Raw genomic sequence first — 25,648 nt, 5'->3', positions numbered from 1 at the left:
CTTAGTTTCATAAATCCAAATTCTTGATCAAGAGGGAAGATACTTGGTTCTCATTTAGTCGTAAAAGTAAAAATCAAATGTATCTTATTTTAAACAAAATAGAAACAAGGACCCAAACCTTGATTATTTGAAGACTCTGTCCAAGGTTAAATTTTTCTGGAGGTGGATGGAAAATATGAGGATGCTTTATGAGATGGGCAAAGATGTGTGAGGGCTTTGAGTGTGGTCACCAATCTGAGAAAAACGTGATCTTCACGCTCCATCAGCACAGTCAACCTTTGAAACACTGTCATTCCTGCCTCAAGGGAACTCATCAACATGCTGTCACAGGGCTAGTATAGAAATATTACTATTGGTATATATGGGGGAAGATGAAAATCTGAAGCAGAAAATGAAGACATATGCAACATCATTACATAAACTAATTTAATTTCCCCTGAGTTCCAAACATAGGAAGAAGTAGATCCTTGTGCTTTATATCCATATCCTGAGTCAGACTGGGTGCTTGAAGTATATTTCTATTTGTAAATATACTGTCTCCCTGATGCCAAAACTTAGAATTTGAAAAGATATTTTATAACTAACAGGCCATTGGAATAAAAAAGCGGAAGTTAGAAACACACTGTAATTTCTTACTCCTGGACAACAACTCTATTAAATACTACTAAGCATATACATAATAAATGACACATAGATGCAGATAATTATATATATATAGTATACAATATGTAGTGTATACTATATACCATGTATAATATATATAGTTTAAAATATATTATTTAATAACATTTTAAAATGGTATATTTATCACATATTAAAATGGCATACATGCCCATAAACATATATGTGTATATAATAGATATATACTTATAGATCTTTAGCATGTTGCTGCTACTGCTAAGTCTCTTCAGTCGTGTCCGACTCTGTGTGACCCCATAGACGGGAGCCCGCTAGACTCCTCTGTCCCCGGGATTCTCCAGGCAAGAATACTGGAGTGGGTTGCCATTTCCTTCTCCAATGCATGAAAGTGAAAAGTGAAAGTGAAGTCGCTCAGTCGTGCCCGACTCTTAGCGACCCCATGGACTGAAGCCTACCAGGCTTCTCCGTCCATTGGATTTTCCAGGCAAGAGTACTGGAGTGGGTTGCCATTGCATGGTTAGTCCAAATTAAGGATAATTAAATCAGAATATCATAGGAAATTCTCATTATAGCATGAGTTTACTTGAAAGAGGGGAAAGAGAAGATTTCATTTCTGGATGCTTTTTTAAGTGACAATTTCACATCAAAAACTTTTATACATGAATCTTTTGTCTTTAGAGTAATCTAATCTCTCAAAAAAGCTGAAATTCAACCTTGCCATGGTAGTATAAGCTTTATTTTATCATAACTTTTTTGTACTAAGCAGAATCATTTGTTAATCATGTTACTCATTCATTCCTCACTTTTTTTGCCTTCTTCTTTTGTTTCTTTTCCCTCCTGTTAAACTTTCTGTGATCCTCACTCTCAAGGTTATCTGTCTGTCTGTGTTTCTGTCAGTCAAATCTAAGATTCAGAAGACCTTAGTCTGGTTTCCAATTTACTAATCATATCAGTATAAGCAAAATAAATTACTACTTTGAAATGAAATTAAATTTCCATATATTTAAAATGTGAAATAATAACATTTTCCTGTTTATTTCAAAGCACAGATAATATCATAAAAATGTATAAATGAAATTAAACTATATGTTATGGTTTTAAAGATCAATATTATTAAAGTTTTGTCTAGACTACTTTTTATTATACACAATTTGACATTTATCAAATGACTGCATTTTCAGTTAATTATCTTGTTAATTAACATACATTTGTTAATAACAAGACCTTTCATGTGTAAATTGACCTAATTTTTTCCTATATCTTCCACTTCTCTCCCTTTGTTATCTGAACATTTAAGTACAAATCTTATACTTCCTTAGGATAAACTGTGATTTTGCTAGTCCTATCTATTCAGCAAATATAAAACAAGTTAATATTAATTCAATTTTCAACCTATTCTGCAGGACAGGGTATCTTTTAAAAGAAATTATTATGGTTGGCTTACTTTCAAATTATAACACTTTAATAAAGTTTATGGGTGAATTGTAACATGTTTATTTTCTTTCTTTTTGTTTAACCTCCCTATCTCCCCCCCAGTATATATGCCACTTTCATGACAGGACCTTCTTGTAAGTCAGAGTGCACTCAGTTAACACACGTCATGACCTTCTGCAAGCCCAGGGGTATGTTTTGTGTTCCATTCTCATTATTTTTAACAAGCTGTCAGGACAATATTTGCCCATAGGGCCATACAAATGCCCCAGTGCTTTAGGTACATCGTATAGTTCACTTTTGGCTTAGCACACATTCTAAAACAGAATGAAATTTTAGAGCACATCTATTTCTAAGACTCATCTCAGTACCTCTAATGAGCCTGTCTTTATGTCACTTGCTGACAATCTTTCGAAGAAATTCAAGTGAAAAAAGACTTCAACAAATCTAAATCATGCCAGTGGGTTTATTTGTTTAATTAGAATTTGTTAAGCAGCTTTCATGACAACAGAAATTTCTTGGAAGTTCAATAAGTTTCCCTAAAGGAAACATGACAAAATTATTCTTTGAGTAAAGCACTACATTTCAAAATAACACTTTTGTCAGGATAATTGGGAGAGATCCTATTGCTAATTCTTGATTTAAATTTGGTAAGGCCTCATTTTTATTTCAATAAACTTTTTTTTTTGTTTGGTTTTAGCTGTGCTCTCCAATACGGTAGCCAGTTATCACAGGTGGCTATTAAAATGAAGTAAAATTAAAAATTCAGTTCCTTTGTAACACTAACCACATTTCAAGTATTCAATAGCCACTTGTGGCCAGTAGCTACCATATTTGATACCACAGATTACAGAACTTCCCTCATTGCTGCAGAAAGTTTTACTGGACATTGTAACTTTAGAGATGCTATTTAAAGTGATAAGCCTCACATTTCTATAAACAGTTAACTGTTTCAATGCATCTCCAAAAATCTTTTATGCAGGTATATCGACCCTCTACTTAGTGCTTACTCTTCCCAATTCTACTCCTGTGACATTTATAGCACCATCCTCATATTATGATTTGAGAAACTAAAGGTTAGAAAGATTAATCTGGAGGTGGCTTTTCTAGTTGGTGGCAAGCACAAAATTGTGATCTATATCTTTCTGACTCCTGCATATTTTTCCATTTCATCAGATAAGGGGATGCCATTGCAGGGACCTTACCTAAAAATGCTCATTTATAACATCTATCCTTTTTCAGTTTTTACTTCTTATAATTCACACACAAATTTGCATTTCATTTGAAATTACTCAAAAGATCTCTAGAGTTAGATTTCTGAATCTATTTATAAATAAATACATCTCCACAACATATCAGCATCAGCAAAAATCTTCAGATGATATACATAAAAGTATCTTATTTATATGTTCTTTTAATAATTTTAACATTGGTCATCATGATGATCATAATCTAGTAGTGAATAGTCAGAAACTGCTTATAAAACTTTGAAAATCACTTGATCATGTCTACATAATATCTGCACATTTGTTCTTTTACACATTTGCCAAAATCATTCAAATGATTATGTGTGTATTACTTGGGTATGTATTATTTCACATACCCAAATCTGAGTTTTCTACTACTCTATATACCATATAGGTAATTAAAAGGAATCACCCATTCACTTGATAAATGAATTCCTTCTTCACGATTTTAAAGAATATCCAATATTTCATCTATCCTTCCCTCTGCATTTCCCATCACAAGGCCCAAATCAAACCAAAAAAGGTTCTTTAGAGTAAGGAATTTTTTAGCTGAAAAAAAAAAAAAGAAGAAAACTTACCCTTTATAGCAAAGTAATGTTCTGTGTTTTGAAAGATTCAGAACAAAATGAAAACATTTAACATTAACAACATGTGTCTAAAATTTAATCTCATTTTGTGATTCAAGAGATGCTTAAAGATCTTTCCTTGACTTGAAATCAGCATGAAATATATTTGTTATTACTATATAAGTGTAGAAATGCTCGTAATAAAAAAGTTCTATTCACCTAAAGTAGATTTATTTACAAATGACAAGATAAAGCTTCTGTCAAAAATAATCACTTAGAAAAACTGATAGGTTTTGTGGATTCATTCTTAATGAATTCTTAGATTTGCTTGTTTAGGCCAAGTCTGAGGCACAGCCATGACTAGATAGATTACAAATAAGATGTTGGGTAAGTTACTGATTTGTAAGCAGCAATGCTGAGCTCCTTGTCTGACTCCTATAATAGATTGTTAGTGGAAACACAAACAATTGCTTGAAAATGAATATACTTAAAATGATTCTTAAACCCCATGCCATTGCAAAAATTGCATTGATAAATTTTCTCTGCTATGCATTAAACTTTGAATAATTGTAAAGATGAATTACTCAAAGTGTGAAGTACACTAAGATTCCCTTTTTTTCCCTTTAAAAATTGAGCTATCTTTAACAAAGTATTTTAAAACGTACCTTAATTAGTTGGTAGTTTTGAACTCCGTTTATTCCTGTGTCTGGATCAATGGCCGCTGGGACAGCATATCGAGAGTTTATAGCCGAGTTCTCTGGAATTGATATATTGATAACCGTTGCAGGGAATAATGGTGCATTATCGTTTATGTCTTCTATCAGAAAACGTATTTTAACCAATCTAAATATTTCATCCGGCAGAACGGCAACCTCCACTTCATAAAAGCAATGGGTGTCCACTATGATGCCAGCACACAATTTCTCACGATCAATGCGAGCTCCAGTAGTGAAGATCTCACCTGTGCCCTCTTCAATTCGAATCAGTGGCACATCTCCGGTCTTGTATACCAACTTGAATTGCATAGGAGTTGTTAAAGACTTGTCTGGAATTAGCGACAAGTTGAGGTCTTTCAGCAAGTCGCCTATGAGGACGTTTTCTGGCATTTCTTCCCGAATGGTGTAGTTCTTCTCCTGGGCGCCAGACTGAAACACGACACATGCTAACAGAACCGCAAATATATACGTCCCGGACAACAAGTCCATACCAGGCAGGATTGCACTAGGGTGTTTTTTGTATCCCCCACGGAGAACTGTCAAAGAGAAGAGAAAAGAAACAGGAAGAGGAGGAAGAAATTATTAAAGCCAAGTACTAAATGTAGTTAACTAAATGCTCAGTTTTAAGTTAAAATCATTAAATGAAATAACAAGGTCCTACTGTATACCACAGGGAACTATATTCAATATCCTGTAATAAAACATAATGGAAAAGAATATGAATGAGAATATGTATATGTATAATTGAATCACTTTGCTGTACAGCAGAACTTAATAAAACAACCTTGTAAATCAACTATAGTTCAATAAAATTAAAAAATACCCAAATCACTAACTGCAAATACTAGCACAGTAGACTCTGTTAAATAAACTAATGACAGATTTGTTTTTACTCTAATATGTATCTTTACATTAAAATGAAAGATAAATTAAGCAAGATACCTTGAGTATATGAGGCCCAGAGTATTTATAAAGGTGTTCACCGTTGAGAAAATATATAAAAGATAATGTTATAACAAGATAGTTAAAAGTAATGCAGTATGGCACAAACCACTACCATATTGTAATTAGCCTCCAATTAAATTTAAAAAAAATTAAAAATAAAATAAAAGTAATGCAGTATGGTAAAACAATTGTCCTTCAATTAAAAATAAACAATTTTTAAAAAGATAGTCAAAAGTAATAAAAATAATTTAAAACATTTCATTCAATAGTTAAGGAAAAGTAAAGGGATATTTGTCACTAACAACAAAAATAAACTCATTTGTTACAATGTGGATTTTAAATGTAGTTCTTCCATGTGAAATGAATGTTTTATGCAATATTCCATGTGTTTAGCTCTGGGCATCAAAATGTAAATATAGGTCTAGATTAGGAAGTTTGGATTAAATAAGAAATATCTTTTCAGAGATAGATAGAGGGTTTGATATGGCAAATGCGTAAACATGGGAAGAACAGTTGTGTAAAAAAGGGATTAAAGTTGTCTTTCTTTGAATGAGAGGAACAAGATCTGGTATAAAATTACAAGGAGGCAACTTTCATGTTGATGAAGAGCTGTCTATTAATTCCAGAAAAAGAATGATCTTCAGGAAAGACTGAATTCCATATAGTTGGAGATACTGAAACAAAAGCTATTTCACCAGTTTAAATTTGTATATTTATGATTTGTTAGCATCTGAACATTCAGTGAGAGAAGTGGAATACAAGACATAACAACTCACAGAATTTGTTTATAGTTTTCATGAAGTAGTCCATGTAAAAATGGGTTTTCACATCTACAAACTGACATAATTGTTGTTGTTTTTCAGTCACTAAGTTGTGTCTGACTCTGCAACATAAGAATTACCCAACTAAAATAAACAGCTTGACTAGGGTTTAGAAATAAGAAAGGCATTTTAAAAGATTTTGTCAAGTTAAAATAGAGAGTCCAGGGGAGGGGAGGGAGGAGGGTGGAGGGTTCAGGATGGGGAACGCGGGTATACCTGTGGCAGATTCATTTCGATATTTGGCAAAACTAATACAATATTGTAAAGTTTAAAAATAAAATAAAATTTAAAAAAAATAGAGAGTCCAAAAACAAACAATATCTCTGGTGCTTTTCCTCTTCTTGTTTATTACTTTTCATTCCCTAAAATTTGCCATTTTATTTCAGTTGAGTTCTGAAAATGTTCAAACAGGAATTTGTATTTCTTTGTAATTTGCAAATTTCTCTTCAATTTCCTGTATTAATTCTCAATTCCTATTCTCAATTTTATTGTATAAAGTCTCAATTTGGTATATTAAATGTGTTTTATATCTAGTATCATGATACGTCATAATATGCTTCTGGATGTTATTTGTATGTGTCAATGATATGGTTTATAAACACAAAGAGAAATTTGTATTACACTGCTCTAAACCCTGTAGGACATTATATTTTTATAATTAAGTATGGATTAATATAGCTATCAATTCATTCCAAAGTTTTAAAGAATCAGATGACAGATGGTCATTTTAAAAATCTGTTAAAGATTTTTAAAAAATAAAAAATAGTTAGAGAAAACTATTAATGCACAAAGGTATCTAATTAAGGAAATTCTCAGTTTTCATTGGTAGTTGATAACCAATTTAAAATTTTCAAAACCTTTTAATTATTCTAAAAACATCATGAAATGATATAAATAACTTGCTATGGATATTATCATATGATTATGCCAGACAATGTATTACATTAAATAATTTTAGAAAATATGCATATTGACAGGCCTGAAGACAAAAGTGGGAAAAAAGAAACCTTCCCATTTGCAATCAGTAACAGAATAAATTCATTTGTTGCAATCACTGAGATAGTTTGGATCATGAACAAAACCAAGTAATGAAGTAAATAGATCTGAAGCGTCTCATTTTATAAATTTTTATCACAGAATTTAAAAATTATATATCACGGGTCAAACCACCTTCCTATGTTAAAGAGTTAATGTCATTTTTTTTTAATTAAGTATTATAGTGAGTAATGCTAATACTGAAGACATTTTCTATTCTAGTAAACAACACAAAAAGACTATTGCCTGTAGTATTTTTAGCATCATTTGCTCAATGATGAGCACTGGGATTACATAATATAGAAACCTTTTCGACTCATTCTCTTATGAATTATTGGTCTTACACTCCTCTATGAATGTGACAGAATGGAAACACCCCATTTTTGCTTACTATAAGTCAATATACATACATATACATGTGTCCTACTGTGAAGCTAGGACATCTAAAAAAATTGAGTGTCTGTGTGTGATTTTATAAATACCATGCAAACACAAGCAAAAATAAAAATAGGGCAGTTACAATAAGAATTAAAACTACCACTCTATTCTTATCTTACCCTTAGGTATTACACATTATTACAACTGGCAGAAGAATACTACAGATCTCTTTTTTAAGCATTGCATGCATTTGCAATCTCTACACAAGAAGGAGGATTAAGAAAATGACCTAATTCTAAGCAGTCCTGTTATCACAATCCATTTGAAATATGTTCTATTCTATCTTTAATAATAGCATCAAATAAAAAATTTTAAAATGTGTTTCATCAGTTGAAATTCTCTCAGAGGTTTTGAAAACCAGAAAAATAAGTTGGGAAAAAAACATACTTCAATTTCTAAAATTTAGCCGAAAATACATATTGCAAACCTAGAAGGAATAGTTGCTGTCCAGTTAGTCATTACTTTCGTGAAGGCGTAGTCACATGTTCAACAGATATTTTTAAGGAGTTCGTATATATCAGGCATTATTGTAGGCACTGAGAATGAATCAGTGAACAAAACAAGCAAAATCCTCCACCCTCACAGAAGATAGTTGATAATTCAAATATACCAGACCGTTTTTGAGTGTTCGACCAGTGTGTAACAAAATTTACTCTGCCTCTATAAGGATGTAAACATGCATGATATAAATATGCATGAAAATTACCTCAATCTCCAGAATTTGATTCAAAACCTTGCATTTACCACTTGAAAATGTATTGTTATGTTTAAAATTTTGAAGTTCCTTTTAAAATGCTGAGTTTAATTTTTTGAATGACCAGTACAGGAATTTAACTAATAAATATGGATAGAAAGAGCCATTGTTTAGCTTTATGGAAGCATGATGAATTTAACTCAGATACTCAGGGTAAAGATTCCTATGCATATACCTTTGTTGGTGTTGTTGTTTAGTTGCTAGTGTTTGATTCATTGGGGGTCCATAGACTGTAGCCCACCAGGCTCCTCTGTCCATGGGATTTTCCAGTCAAGGATACTGGAGTGGGTTGCCATTTCCATCTCCCAGGGATCTTCCTGACCCAAGGATTGAACCTGAGTCTCCTGCATTGGCAGGAGGATTCTTTACTACTGAGCCACCAGGGAAGCCTGCACATAACCTTTATTTGGCTCGAATTTTCCCTCTCCCATGAACAACTATAAGATAACATTAAATTTCTTTACCATGCTCCCACATCCACATGCTGCTATTATAGTCTACTGTTCATTTGGAAACTGATAAGGGGGATACAATGAAAGCAGTTACAGAGAATTAAAATTGTCTACAAGTTTCAGTAGTGCCAACATTATTTAAGTACTGTTTTTACAGGCAATATATGGTGATTAGGTAGGCAACAGTCATAGTTGGACAGAATCATAACAATCAGAGAAAGCAAAAGTAGAAACAAATAAGAAACTCTGAAATTTTAAAATATGAAAAGCAAAAATGCAAGTTTATTTTATAGTCTCTGAGCAATTTGGATTAAAAAAAAAAGTAAATAGATAGGGGAACTAAGTCTTTACTATATGCAGTTCTAGAGATTTCAAGCCATAAAAGTGGTATTCAAATAGTTTGTCAGAAGAATTCCACTGCATAATTTCCCTGACATGCTTATTACATTCTCCTTCAATGTAGTGCTGTATTTAACTTGTAATAAAGTATATGGAGCTTTCCTGGTAGTTCAGACAGTAAAGAATCTGCCTGCAATGCAGGAGACCAGGATTTGATCCCTGGGTCTGGAAGATTCCCTGAAAAAGGAAATGGCTACCCACTCCAGTATTCTTGACTCGAGAATTCCATGGACAGAGGAGCCTGGTGGGCTTTTGTCCATGCGGTCACAAAGAGTCAGAAACGACTGAGCGACTAACACACACACACATATTTGAAGTAATTCTATATGAATGAGTGTCTTACATGCTACAACAACAAATTGTTAAAAAATAGTACAAATTTAAGTATTATATGAAAATAAGAAATATGTATGTTGCACATGATCCTAACTCCACTTGGCTCTCATCACTGTAATTACTATAATGTCTCATGACGTCAAAAATAGACAATTGAACAACCATAATATATTATATTGGAAAAGGCAATGGCACCCCACTCCAGTACTCTTGCCTGGAAAATCCCATAGATGGAGGAGCCTGGTAGGCTGCAGTCCATGGGGTTGCGAAGAGTCAGACATGACTGAGAGACTTCACTTTCACTTTTCACTTTCATTCATTGGAGAAGGAAATGGCAACCCACTCCAGTATTCTTGCCTGGAGAATCCCAGGGACAGGGGAGCCTGATGGGCTGCTGTCTATGGGGTCGCACAGAGTCGGACACGACTGAAGCGACTTAGCAGCAATATATTATATAGTTGCTTCCACGTTCTTGTTCTCATACACAAAGCTTCTTTCACGGACTGGGGAAACAATAATGTAGTTCTTCAGGTTGACAGGAAGACATGTAGGACATTTCAAGAAGAGTAACCACATCTGGAGAAAAACAAATGGGAGCAACTGATAAACTCAAATACTTTCAAAGAGATTGACTACAAGTAGAGTGGGGTAGGTGCATTGGCTGTCCTATTTTACCTGACTATTTCCTATGTACTCTGAAACTTGAAATGTCAAAATGAAAGATTTAGTAAGGTAATTTAATTCTATAAAACTGATATTTTTATTAAATTTTACTCCACAAAGGACTCATTTATGGTACATTTGTATGGGTCTAATATCCTAGAAGTGGATTCCATCAATGTTTCTTTCTTCTAAAAAACGTTTATGTTTTATCAGGGATGTGCTTGGCAGTACAGTGGTTAAGATTACATGCTTCCACTGAAGGGCACATGGGTTTAATCCATGGTGAGGAAACTAAGATCCCCGAATACATGTGGTGCTGCTAATTTTTTTTAAAATAAATAAATATATAACATGTTTATGTTCTTTTCATTCTATGGGATCACAAAGAGTCAGAAATAACCGAAAGACTAACACTAATACTAATAGTTAGTGTAGTGTTCTCTAACAGGGCTTCTAATATGTTAATAATCAGTGCTCAAAAATCACTTATAAGAAAATTTGTGAAGGTTGTTCTTTTATATTAATTTATCTGGATGCTTAAACATGATTTAGGGAGCATTTGAAAAATGACTTTACAGATTAATCAAGCAAGAGACTTATTTCATTTGACAAAAATATAATTGTTGCTCATCATCATATATCCTTTTATCACCTTGTTCAGTTCAGTTCAGTTCAGTCGCTCAGTCATGTCCGACTGTTTGTGACCCGATGGACTGCAGCATGCCAGGCCTCCCTGTCCCATCAGCAAATCCTGAAGCTTGCTCAAACTCATGTCCATCGAGTCACTGATGCCATCCAACCATCTCATTTTCTGTTGTCCTCTCCTCCTCCTGCCTTCAGTCTTTCCCGGAATCAGGGTCTTTTCCAACGAGATAGTCCATTGCATCAGGTGGCCAAATACTGGAGTTTCAGCTTCAGTATCAATCCTTCCAATGAATATTCAGGACTGATTTCCTTTAGGATTGACTAGTTGGATTGCCTTGCAGTTCAAGGGACTCTGAAGAGTTTTCACCAACACCACAGTTCAAAAACATCAATTCTTCTGCACTCAGCATTTTTTATAGTCCAACTCTCACATCCCTACATGACTACTGGAAAAACCATCGCTTTGACTAGACGGACCTTTGTTGGCAAAGTAATGTCTCTGCTTTTTAATATGCTGTCTAGGTTGGTCATAGCTTTTCTTCCAAGGAGCAAGTGTCTTTTAATTTCATGGCTGCAGTCACCATCTGCAGTGATTTTGGAGCCCCAAAACATAAAGTCTCCCACTGTTTACACTGTTTCCCCATCTATTAGCCACAAGGTGATGGGACCAGATGCCATAAACTTAGTTTTCTGAATGTTGAGTTTTAAGTCAACTTTTTTACTATCCTCTTTCACTTTCATCAAGAGGTTCTTTAGTTCTCCTTCACTTTCTGCCATAAGGGTGATGTCATCTGTGTATCTGAGGTTATTGACAATTTTCACAGCAATCTTGATTCCAGCTAGTGCTTCATCCAGCTTGGCGTTTCACATTATGTGCTCTGCATATAAGTTAAATAAGCAGGGTGACAATATACAGCCTTGCATACTCCTTTTCCCTATTTGGAATGTGTCTGTTTTTCCATGTCTAGATTTAACTGTTGCTTCTTGACCTGCATACAGACTTCTCAGGAGGCAGGTCAGGTGGTCTGGTGATACACACAGTCAAAAGCTTTGGCATAGTCAATAAAGCAGAAGTAGATGTTTTTCTGGAATTCTCTTGCTTTTTCAATGATCCAAATGGATGTTGGCAATTTGATCTCTGGTTCCTCTGCCTTTTCTAAAACTAGCCTGAACATCTGGAAGTTCATTGTTCACATACTGTTCAAGCCTGGCTTGGAAAATTTTGAGCATTACTTTGTCAGTGTGCGAGATGAGTGTAATTGTGTGGTAGTTTGAGCATTCTTTGGCATTAACTTTCTTTGGGATTGGAATGAAAACAGATATTTTCCAGTTCTGTGGCCACTGCTGAGTTTTCCAGATTTGCTGGCATATTGAGTACAGCCCTTTCACAGCATCATCTTTCAGGACTTGAAATAGCTCAACTGGAATTCCATCACCTCCACTACCTTTGTTCATAATGATGCTTCCTAATGCCCACTTGACTTCACATTCCAGGATGTCTGGCTCTAGGTGAGTAATCACACCATCGTGGTTATCTGGGTCATTAAGATCTTTTTTGTACAGTTCTTCTGTGTATTCTTGCCACCTCTTCTTAATATCTTCTGCTTCTGTTAGGTCCATCCCATTTCTCTCCTTTATTGAGCCCATCTTTGCATGAAAAGTTCCCTTGGTATCTCTCATTTTCTTGAAGAGATCTCTAGTCTTTCCCATTCTATTGTTTTCCTCTCTTTCTTTGCATTGACCACTGAGGAAGGCTTTCTTATCTCTGTGCTATTCTTTAAAACTCTGCATTCACATGGGTATATCTTTCCTTTTCTCCTTTGCCTTTTGGTTCTCTTCTTTTCTCACCTATTTGTAATGCCTTCTTAGGCAAACCTTTGCCTTTTGCATTTCTTTTCCTTTGGGATGATCTTGTTCACTGCCTCCTACAATGTCATTAATGCATAGTTCTTCAGGTACTCTGTCTATCAGATCTAATCTCTTGAATCTATTTGTCACTTCCACTGTATAATCATAAGAGATTTGATTTATCACCTTGAAGTGAATTTAACCATGATTACTTCAATACCTAGCAATTACTTTAATATGTTTGGTCTGTAAGTAACATGTTATCATAACAAATAATTCCTAGATTCACTGAGGATAAAAGGATAATCTCCATTTGGTGTAACATTTTAATTTCTCTAAGTAGTTTCAAATCAGTTATTTCTTTTAATCTTTATACCAACCATATGATTTTTATGAATATCTGTAGGCACTGATATATGTATTAAATATTTATATCGAATAGGTGGTAATTTCATACTTTAGAGATCCTCTAAATGGTCATGTTTAAAGAAGGTCAAAAAATGGGATACATTTCTGACTTCACTGAGAATTTATTGAAGAGTCTATTTTGATTTTTAGATATGTAAGGCTAAGTGAATACTTTTATTAATTCCTATCATCAGAAACTAATAATAAAACAGTGTAGGTCTAATCAGAAAAATAAGTGATGACTTGGTATACTTTCTATTTGTGTTAGCTTCTAATTTATCAAAATCATGATGCAATAACTTCAACAATTAAAAGCAAATGAGATATACCACCAGAATCTTGGAAATGGTGTTGAAAACAAGATTCCAGTTGATAGTCTGAAAAATGAATCAAGGTAAGTTATCAGTTATAGGAAAATGAATGGTGACTATCAACCTATTGTTCGAAGGAACAAAAAGATGACTTTCATCCTTAATAGCTGCATTCATTCACCCAGATAGACAAAGAAGCTTTTCCTGGTAAGATGACTTCGAGGTGACATAAATCCTCAATCAGTGGCTACACTTCATAGACCACTAAGCAAAAATGACACAGCAACTTTTAAAAAACCAGTATTGCTATTTGGTTAATCAACTACTTAATAACAAGTACCTCAGTCTAAAAGTTCAGCCAAATTCCCTTCTCCTTTTAATTCTTATTCGCTTATACATATTTTAATATCCATACTGATATTTTCATTTTGTTTCACTTCAAAACTCAAACAAATTGGATGACAAGTTTAAAATGACAACATCAGTGAATCAATTGGTAGAAAAATATTTGAACCCCTAAAGGAGACATACACAAGGCACATTTTGATGCATTTAATTTGGGGCAGAACAATAATCATACAGAATTCTGGCTTTAAAAATAGAATTAGCATTTATGAATTAAACACTACTTCCTGCCAGTTCTTAATTTGTACAAGAAACTTATATTGTAGGGTCAACCCAATTTTCATAAAGAAATTGTTTCTATAACCATTTTTTTTTTTTAGTTTAGCTCTTTCCCTGCTTATGAAGAACATAACTAACTTTGCTTATTTATGAAGATTTGCAAAAAAACAAACAAAAAAGAAAAACGTAATCTTCTGGAAAATACATTTCACATTGATTTTAGAAAAGTTTGCCAAAGAATGTACCTAAAGACATAATTCTTCCCGTTAGGTATCACCTGAGGTTCAAATTATTTGTATTACTTTACTCCCCCCTAAAAACAAGCAAAAACAAAGTTTGGTTTTTAGAATTACAACTTACATTGTGATTATTTCAACTGAAATAGAGTATGAAATAGGTGAAAAATGGTCATTCTATTATTTTAGATAGCTCACAATTTCTGAACAGATGATAAATGTATAACAGTGTTCTCACATTTACTTATTATTCTAAGAAATATTTGAAATACTGAAAATTATTTATCCTTTGCAAAGGTATTCAATACCTTAATGGAGATGATAGAATGAGCTATCATGACCAGAAATATTTGACACTTGTTAAACAGACACTCACTCTAGGAAATTGTGATCACATGCTGCATTAATTCTTCCTATAAACTGACAACCCTGGAAAATGAAGGCCAGTAATATTTATGACAAAATTGATTTGTATCAGGACTTGATCTTATAGGTGGCACAAGAATAAAACTTTAGAGAAGAAAAGGTGATTAGACCCTCAAAAATCAAAGAAGTATATTTTCCACTGTATAGTCATATTTAGACCATAAGCACCTGGAAATATGCAATTCAGTATAGTCACCCTGGCCATATGTATCTATAAAAATTAAAATAACAGTTCAATTGTTCAGTTGTATTAGGCACATTTCAAGTGTTTAAGGCAAATAGGCAAATGTGGCTAGGGGATCCAGTATTGGACACTGCAGGTTATAGCACATTTCTACCATGGCAGAAAGTTCTATTGGACAGTGCTAATTTAGAGCAAGAGGAAAATAATCTTGAGCTATGCATGCATCCAGGAAAGTGGCAATCATGCTGGGGTATCCAATTCATAGGCAAGGGACAAAAAAAAATGATAAACTGAGATGATGCAGTAACATTTATTATTGAATTATTTAATAATGAATGCTTTTTTTTAGATTTTATTTTTTTAATAATAAATTTAATAAATTTTCCACCATTAAATCTTGAAACTAGTAGATAGTGAATATTTTTAAGAGATTGGTAACTTGTTTATTCAAACAGAAACAGTCAAATTTCCTCTCAGTTTAAATTAGAAATCAAACTGCTTGAGATCCTCTGAGAGAAAAAATGTGCAGTTTTACAGTTATAAATAAAAAGTATCTGACAATTATTTTCATAAAATATTATATGATCCCCATAACACCTATGAGAAATACTATGTAAATAAATGTACTGTATCTGATACACTAAAATTATGAAGATGTAGTATACCAATGCAACTACCCATTTTGATAGTTTTTAGGATATTGTATAGAGTCAATATTAGTGTGAGGTACTGACTATTTTCTCCTGATTTACCACCATCATAATCCTTATAAGGATATGAAGAATATAATGCATGATAAAAATCAATCTTTCAAAAACTCCAGACAGGAAACTGAAGGGTATAGTGCAAATATGCCACATAGACTTCTATTTAAGTGTGTCTTGCTTTAAAATACCAGAAATTCATGCATACTATAAATAGTATAATATAGAACCAGCTTCCCTGGTTGCTCAGCTGGTATAGAATCTATCTGCAATGTGGGAGACCTGGATTCGACCTCTGGGTTGGGAAAATCCCCTGGAGAAGGGAAAGACTACTTACTCCAGTATTCTGGCCTGGAAAATTCCATGGACTATAGAGTCCATGGGGTCACAAAGGTTGGACACGACTGAGTGAATTTCACTTCACTTAACTTCAGTAGAGAACTATGCAATGCAAGCCTGTATTGATTGTTGTGTTTTCTTATATTTCTATTTTTGTGCCAATTTAATCCTTCAACTCCAAGTTCTCCACAGTGCTGGATGCAGTCTTAACAAATGTTGCTGATTTTTAATTTTTATGTACATATATACATTATAATAAAGAAAGATAATTTAATAAATAAAAGACAAAATTTTTAAATGTAAAGAAAGTGATTTAGTTTAAAAACTGAGACAAGTTGATTTAAACCACTAGTGCGAATTAAAATGGACTGGAATGGGTGAATTTAAATCAGATGACCATTATATGTATCTACTATTGCAAGCAAGAATCCCTTAGACTAAATGGAGTAGCCATCATAGTCAAAAAAGAGTCTGAAAGGCAGTAATTGGATGCAATCTCAAAAACGACAGAGTGATTTCCATTCATCTCCAAGGCAAACCATTCAATATCACGGTAACTCAAACTATGCCCTGACCAGTAATGCTGAAGAAGCTGACGTTGAACAGTTCTATGAAGACGTACAAGATCTTCTAGAACTAACACCCCAAAAAGAAGTCCTTTTCATTATAGGGGACTGGAATACAAAAGTCGGAAGTCAAGAAACACCTGGAGTAACAGGCAAATTTGGCCTTGAAGTACAAAATGAAGCAGGGCAAAGGCTAATAGAGTTTTGCTAAGAGAATGCACTGGTCTTAGCAAACACCCTCTTGCAACAACACAAGAGAGGACTCTACACATGGACATCACCAGAAGGTCAACATCAAAATAAGATTGATTATATTCTTTGTGACCAAAGATGGAGAAGCTCTATAGAGTCAGCAAAATCAAGACCAGGAGCTGACTGGCTCAGATCATGAAGTCCTTATTGCCAAATTCAGACATAAACTGAAGAAAGTAGGGAAAACCAATAGACCATTCAGATATGACCTAAATCAAATCCCTTACGATTATACAGTGGAAGTGAGAAATAGATTCAAGGGACTAGATCTGATAGACAGAGTGCCTGATGAACTATGGACAGAGGTTTCTGACATTGTACAGGAGACAGATATCAAGATTATCCCCAAGAAAAAGAAATGCAAAAAAGCAAAATGGCTGTCCGAGGATGTCTTACAAATATCTGTGAAAAGAAGGGAAGTGAAAAACAAAGGAGAAAAGGAAAAATATACCTATTTGAACGCAGAGTTCCAAAGAATAGCAAGGAAAGATAAAACCTTCATCAATGATCAACACAAACAAATACAGGAAAAAACTGAATGGAAAAGACTAAAGATCTCTTCAAGAAAATTAGAGATACCAAGGGAACATTTCATGCAAAGATGGGCTCAATAAAGGACAGAAATGGGATGGACCTAACAGAAGCAAAAGATATTAAGAAGAGGTGGCAAGAATACACAGAGTAACTACACAAAAAAGATCTTCGCCACCAAGATAATCATGATGGTGTGATTACTCACCTAGAGCCAGACATCCTGGAATGTGAGGTCAAGTGGGCCTTAGGTAGTGTGACTATGAACAAAGCTAGTGGAGGTGATGGAATTCCAATTGAGCTACTTCAAATTCTAAAAGATGATGCTGTGAAGGTGCTGCACTCAATATGCCAGCAAATTTGGAAAACTCAGCAGTGCCCACAGGACTGGAAAAGATCAGTTTTCATTGCAATCCCAAAGAAAAGGAAAGGAAAGTCGCTCAATCATGTCCAACTCTTTGCGACCCCATGGACTGCAGCCTATCAGGCTCCTTCATCCATGGGATTTTCCAGGTGAGAGTACTGGAACGGGTTGCAATTTCCTTCTACAATCCCAAAGAAAGGCAATGCCAAAGAATGCTTAACTACCACACAATTGCACTCATCTCACATGCTAGTAAAGTAATGCTCAAAATCCTCCAAGCCAGGCTTCAACAATATGTGAACGGTGAGACTCCAGTTTTCAAGCTGGATTTAGAAAAGGCAGAAGAACCAGAGATCAAATTGCCAACATCTGTTGGATCATGAAAAAAGAAGGGAGTTCCAGAAAAACATCTATTTCTTCTTTATTGACTATGCCAATGCCTTTGACTGTGTGGATCACCACAAACTGCAAAATTCTGAAAGAGATGGGAATACAAGACGATCTGACCTTCCTCTTGAGAAATCTGTATGCAGGCCAGGAAGCAACAATTAGAACTGGACATGTAACAACAAGATCGTTCCAAATAGGGAAAGGAGTACGTCAAGGCTATATATTGTCACTCTGCTTATTTAACTTACATGAAGAGTACATCATGAGAAATGCTGAGCTGGAAGAAGCACAAGCTGGAATCAAGATTGCCAGGAGAAATATCAATAACCTCCGATATACAGATGACACCACCCTCAAGGCAGTAAACAAAGAAGAACTAAAGAGCCTGATGAAAAGAGAAGAGTGAAAAAGTTAGCTTAAAGCTCAAGATTCAGAAAACTAAGATCATAGCATCTGATCCCATCACTTCATGGCAAATAGATGGGAAAACAGTGGAAAGAATGGCAGACTTTATTTTGGGGGGCTCCAAAATCACTGCAGATGATGACTGCAGCTTTGAAATTAAAAGACACTTACTCCTTGAAAGGAAAGTTATGACCAACCTAGACAGCATATTAAAAAGCAGAAACATTACTTTCCGACAAATGTCCATCTAGTCAAATCTATGATTTATAGTAGTCACGTATGGATGTGAGAATTGGACTATAAAGAATGCTGAGCGCTGAAGAACTGATACTTTTGAACTGTGGTGATGGAGAAGACTCTTGAGTGTCCCTGTGACTGCAAAGAGATCCAATCAGTCCATCATAAAGGAAATCAGTCCTGAATATTCATTGGAAGGACTGATGCTGAAACTGAAGCTCCAATACTTTGGCCACCTGATGCAAAGAACTGACTCATTTGAAAAGACCCTGATGCTGGGAAAGATTGAAGTTGGGAAGAGAAAGGGATGACAGAGGATGAGATGCTTGAATGGCATCACCAACCCAATGGACACTAGTTTGTGTAAACTCTGGGAGTTGTTGATGGACAGGGAGGGCTGGAGTGCTGCAGTCCATAGGGTCACAAAGAGTTGGACAGGGCTGAGAGACTCACCTGAGAAAAGCCTTTCCTGAAATGAAAATGGAATCATTCAGTTTCTTTTTTCTCTAAAATTCTTATTTCTTTGGAGTCAGATGTTCCCAACTTTATTATCTTTAAATTCTATTTGGAAAAAAAAATGGACAAATAGATTTCATGTGTAGAGGAAGATCAATCATTCTAATTTTGTTTATATAATTATCTTTCAGAATTTATTATATATAAAACAGTAAACTCACATGGGCATTTTTGTGCATAAAGTATTGGATTTTATATTTTCTATATCTACTATATAATACTGCTTTGTTTTCATTTACTTATAATTATTTCCTTCCCACCTATCAATAAGCTAACATGTCATTATTAAAACATGCCCTTTTTAAAAGGGCAAGATTTAACCGTTACTTTCAAAATAGCAATTGAATTCACAGACTAAAACAAGCTAGAAGAAAACAGGACTTTTATTTCTGTGTTATGGGCCATATTCATGAGAAAATGTAAAATCAGTTTTTCTTAGGCATTATTAAGTGTATGAAAAAATAATCCATTGATAGCTAATTCTACCGTGTTTACCAAAAGAAGCCATTTTATAGAAATATTGTTAAAATATACTTTTGGTGTGATCTTCTTGCTTTAAGAGTAAATGAAAAGTTATTTATAACCAGAATGAACCAAAAGACTCCATAAAGCTCCATTCCCCAGTCTTTATTGGTCTTAATGACCAATATTAGTGATTTCAAACAAATCATTCAGGGGTTCACACTGTAGCAAGATCATTCGTGTAGAGCTATTGTTAAATATGTTTTATATGGAAATTGAGAACAAGCATTTGTTTCCCAACTTAAAAATCAAAATCACAATATTATATCCAAATATAAATTGCCTTGATACAATGAAATTAAGAAACAAAAGAAACAAACACTTATTTAAGAGTTTTCATCATGAGCTAAGGAGATTGATTGCCTGGTTCTGAATCCACACCACTTATTAGCCGTGCAACTTTGTGCAAGTTTTAAAAAATTCTGTCTCATTAAAAAATATATATAATAACAGCATCTACCCCATAGTCTGAAGACTAAATGAATTAACATATGTAAAGCATTTACTTCCTGGGATCCACACGTGTTTGCAATCATTAATGTTGTCACTATTTAACTAAAGAAAACAAACAAATGCATTGTATTTCCTATACTCACTGAAAGCAAAAAATGTCTAACCCCATGGGAGAAAAAAAAAAAATGGACTTGAATTCTAGTATTAACTCTAACTTTAAGGGCTTCCCTGGTGGCTCAGTGGTAAATAATCCACCAGCGAATGCAAGAGACATGGGTTTGTTCCCTGATCTGGGAAGACCCCACATGCTGTGGAGCAGCTAAGCCTGGGCACCACAACTACTGGGCCTGTGTTGTAGAACCTAGGAGCCACAACTACTGAAGCCCACCTACTGCAACTACTGAAGCTCACTTGCCCTAGAGCTCTGGCTCTGCGGCATTGAGAAGCCCATACATCAAAACTAGAGTAGCCCCTGCCCAGCTCACTGAAACTAGAGAAAAGCTCTTGCAGCAACAAAGACCCAGTAAAGACAAAAATAAATAAATACAATTAAAAAAAAATTTGCCTTTAAGTATTTATGACTTTGGATGAGTCATTTAATCTTTCTGTGCCTCTCTTCATTATGGTGAGTAGAATTGGAGACCTCTAACTTCCTTTTTGTTTCAGCATTTTAGCTTGAAATAAGCTTTCATCACAAATCCACACTCATTTGCATAATGGATCTCAATTATGTGTAGTGCTACAGCTTAAAAAATTTTACATCACAATTCTATATGTAAATCCAAAATATCTTATTGTTATCAGCTGCATATTTTATATAATTTTAATCAATTAAATTTATGTTTACATGGGTTAAAGACTACATGCTTTGTTTCCAGGAGGTAGTGATTTTACAGATTCTAGCCTGGCAACAAACACTTCTTCATATAATTTAGAAATAAAAACTTTGTTGTAAAAGAGTATTTTAATGATTATTTTCTGTTTTCAAAGTTTTATAGTAATAAAATTTCCCCTCAAAAAGGATATATTCCAATAATGTTTATCTTTAGATACTATGGTCAGTTTTCAAATGTATACATTGAACAGTTTATCCCCTTGATGAAATAGAAAACATACTAACTCATGGGTAATTTTAATTCATATTTGCAATTTTAGGAACAAATGTAAGTTAGAGAAAGTGGGAGTTTATTTTTATTGGATAATTATAATACATTTTGAACCACTGTAATACATTTTGACTATGTGGATCACAATAAACTGTGGAAAATTTTGAAAGAGATGGGAATACCAGACCACTTGACCTGCCTCTTGAGAAACCTGTATTCAGGTCAGGAAGCAACAGTTAGAACTGGACATGGAACAATAGACTGGTTCCAAATAGGAAAAGGAGTACGTCAAGGCTGTATATTGTCACCCTACTTATTTAACTTATATGCAGAGTACATCATGAGAAATGCTGGACTAGAAGAAACACAAGCTGGAATCAAGATTGCCAGGAGAAATATCAATAACCTCAGATATGCAGATGACACCACCCTTATGGCACAAAGTGAAGAGGAACTAAAAAAAGCCTCCTGATGAAAGTGAAAGAGGACAGTGAAAATGTTGGCTTAAAGCTCAACATTCAGAAAACTAAGATCATGGCATCTGGTCCCATCACTTCATGGGAAATAGATGGGGAAACAGTGTCAGACTTTATTTTGGGGGGCTCCAAAATAACTGCGGATGGTAACTGCAGCCATGAAGTTAAAAGATGCTTGCTTCTTGGAAGGAAAGTTGTGACCAACCTAGATAGCATGTTAAAAAGCAGAGACATTACCTTGCCAACAAAGGTCCATCTAGTCAAAGCTATGGTTTTTCCAGTAGTCATGTATGGATGTGAAAGCTGTACTATAAAGAAAGCTGAACACCAAAGAACTGATGCTTTTGAACTGTGGTGCTGGAGAAGACGCTTGAGGGTCCCTTGGACTGCAAGGAAATCCAACCAGTCCATCCTAAAGGAGATCAGTCCTGGGTGTTCATTGGAAGGACTGATGTTGAAGGTGAAACTCCAGTTCTTTGGTCACCTAATGGGAAGAGGTGACTCATTTGAAAAGACCCTGATAATGGGAAAGATTGAAGGCAGGAGAAGGGGTTGAGATGGTTGAATGGCATCACCGACTCAACAGACATGAGTTTGGGTAAATTCTGGGAGTTGGTGATGGACAGGGAGGCCTGGCATACTGTGGTTTATGGGGTGACAAGGAGTCGGACACGACTGAGGGACCGAACTGAACTGAGTTGAATACAGTTTTAATACATTGTAATACATTTTGAACTCCTGTGTTGAAAATATTGAAGCAAACATATCTCAGAAAATCAAACAATTTTTTAAAGTTGTATTTCCAACTAAAATATGCCATCATGATTTTGTATTGAAAATGATAAAAGTTCAAATTCTCTAAAGTTTATCACTTTAAAATTAAAAAAATAAATTAAAACCTGTTACAGCTGACAACTGCAACGTTGCACCTTAAAAATTTTCCAGTAATTACAGCTGCTAATTTTCAAGGGGAACAACAATGAGTCAGATTTTACCTAAGGACAGTTATTCCACCTTTTTTTTTTATTCAGAAGAAATGTGGTTTTAAAAAAAAAAAAGAAAGAAAAAAACATTGCAAATATATTATCTATCCAACCAGTACATTTTTGTGGACTACTTTTACTTTTTTGGTGTTAGAAAATAAATAGTAATTGTTTTGTAAAACTTTACATACAACAACCAACATGAAACAACAGAAACTGAAAACCAAGAAACTCCACATGTTGCCTATTAATGCTACCTATTAAAATTTACATTTTCTAAACTCTGAGACTAAAACTCAAAGGTCCTTGATTAGTTGTTTCCAACATAGGTCTTTTCTCATTAATTTATAATCCATGACATCCTCTCTTCAGTCAAACCAACACCCAATCTTTAATCATAACATTTTCCAGATCTCTGGTCATCCAATGTCCTCATCTGCCCCAGGGCATTTCACACAACTCATTTTCTCTAAGAAACTTTCATAGATTAACATTACATGGGGGATATTTGAATACGTATAAAAGTAAGCATAAGCTTAGAAGTAAGTGCTTAAGGGACTTGTTAAAATACGGCAACTATGGAGAAGGCAGTCAACAAAGTTTGGAGTAATCAGCTTTTCATTTTTTTTAACTTTAATTTGGAATAAAAATCTCATTAACAGTTATTACATGTCATGTGCATTTGAATAGCACATTCCTTTACTTATCTATTATTTCTCTCTCAACCTGTAAAGGTATACAGAATATTGTTTTGAACTGAATATACTGTTGAATAAAAATTTTACCTTGGTTTAATTTGGCTTTGCTATCTTAATGGTAGGGCTTCCCTGGTAACTTAACGATAAAGAATCTAACTACCAATGCAGGAGAAGCGGGTTCCTTACATGGGTTGGGAAAATCCCCTGGAGAAGGAAATGGCAACCCAATCCAGCATTCATGCCTGGGAAATTCCATGGAGAGAAGAATCTGGTGGGCTACAGCCCATGGAGTCACAAAAGTGTAGGACACAAATTAGCAACTAAACAACAACAACAATCTTAATACTAAACTATCACTAAGAAAATGGGGACCGTGCATTCTAATTTTTTTTTTTGTAAGTCCAAAGTTTACCAAAAACTTTTGGTAAGATTTCTTTTTTTGGTAAGTTCATTATCTCACGTCCCATTGAAAGCAAATTTGGTACATGTTTTAGGTCTTTAAAACATTGTGTGCATGTTAAATGGCAATAATGAAAAGGATTTAATCAGCCCGTTGATGATTAAATTATAAATGATCTTATTCATCAGTTCAATTCAGTTCAGTTGCTCACTCATGTCCAACTCTTTGCGACCGCATGGACTGCAGCACCTCCCTGTCCATCACCAACTCCCAGACTTTACTCAAACTCATGTCCAACGAGTCCGTGATGCCTTCCAACCATCTCATATCATCCCCTTCTCCTCCTGCCTTCAACCTTTCCCAGCATCAGGGTCTTTTCCAGTGAGTCAGTTCTTCCCAACAAGTGGCCAAAGTGTTGGAGTTTCAGCTTCAGCATCAGTCCTTCCAATGCATATTCAGGACTGATCTCCTTTAGGAGATCTCCTTTAGGATGGACTGGATGGATCTCTTTGCAGTCAAAGGGACTCTCAAGAGTCTTGTCCAACACCACAGTTCAAAAGTATCAGTTCTTCAGCGCTCAGCATTCTTTATAGTACAACTCTCACATCCATATGTGACTACTATAAATCATAGCTTTGACTAGATGGACATTTGTTGGCAAACCAATGCCTGTGCTTTTTAATATGCTCTCTAGGTTGATCATGGAGAAGGAAATGGCAACCCACTACAGTGTTCTTGCCTGCAAATTCCCATGGACAGAAGAGCCTGGTGGGCTACTGTCCACAGGTTCACACAGAGTCAGACATGACTCAAACAACTTAGCATGCACACATGCGCTGGAGAAGGAAGTGGCAACCAACTCCCATATTCTTGCCTGGAGAATCTCAGGGACAGCAGCCTGGTGGGCTGCCATCTATGGGGTCACACAGAGTCGGACATGACTGAAATGACTTAGCAGCAGCAGGTTGATCATAATTTTTCTTCCAAGGAGCAAGCGTCTTTTAATATCATGGTTGCAGTCATCATCTGCAGTGATTTTGGAGCCCCCCCCCACCAATTTGTCATTGTTTCCACTGTTTCTCCATGTAGTGCCCATCTATGAAGTGATGGAACCCTATGCCATGATCTTAGTTTTCTGAATGTTGAGTTTTAAGTGAACTTTTTCACTCTCCTCTGTCACTTTCATCAAGAGGCTCTTTACTTCTTAGCTTTCTGCCATAAGGATGGTGTCATCTGCATATCTGAGGTTACTAATATTTCTCCTGGCAATCTTGATTCCCACTTGTGCTTCATCCAGCCAAGTGTTTATCATGATGTACTCTGCATATAAGTTAAATAAGCAGAGTTATAATATACAGCCTTGATGTACTCCTTTCCGGATTTGGAACCAGTCTGTTATTACATGTCCAGTTCTAACTGTTGCTTCCTGACCAGCAAACAAATTTCTCGAGAGACAGATCAGGTGGTCTGTATTCCCATCTCATTTTCCACAGTTTGTTGTGATCCACACAGTCAAAGGCTTTGGTGTAGTTAATAAAGCAGAAATAGATATTTTTCTGGAAATCTCTTGCTTTTTTCATGA

At 34.9% G+C, this 25,648-nt stretch overlaps 1 protein-coding gene across 7 annotated transcripts in view; it reads right to left on the bottom strand.

Annotated features, from left to right (window-relative positions):
- LOC133242872 (protocadherin-11 X-linked) overlaps window positions 1–25,648 on the bottom strand; it is an 818,944-nt gene that overhangs the window by 744,014 nt on the left and 49,282 nt on the right. For all 7 annotated transcript variants that reach the window (XR_009734911.1, XR_009734910.1, XM_061409097.1 and 4 more), the window contains exon 2: window positions 4,549–5,135. Coding sequence is in view for 5 of the 7 variants with exons in the window: in XM_061409097.1 (XP_061265081.1) it covers window positions 4,549–5,088 (540 nt within the window). In the remaining 2 variants the exon portion in view is untranslated. The remainder of the gene's footprint in view (window positions 1–4,548; window positions 5,136–25,648) is intronic.

The sequence above is a fragment of the Bos javanicus genome, chromosome X (genome assembly GCF_032452875.1).
Source record: "Bos javanicus breed banteng chromosome X, ARS-OSU_banteng_1.0, whole genome shotgun sequence".
Classification (NCBI taxonomy): Eukaryota; Metazoa; Chordata; class Mammalia; order Artiodactyla; family Bovidae; genus Bos; species Bos javanicus.
This window is presented reverse-complemented; position numbering and strand designations above follow the sequence as displayed.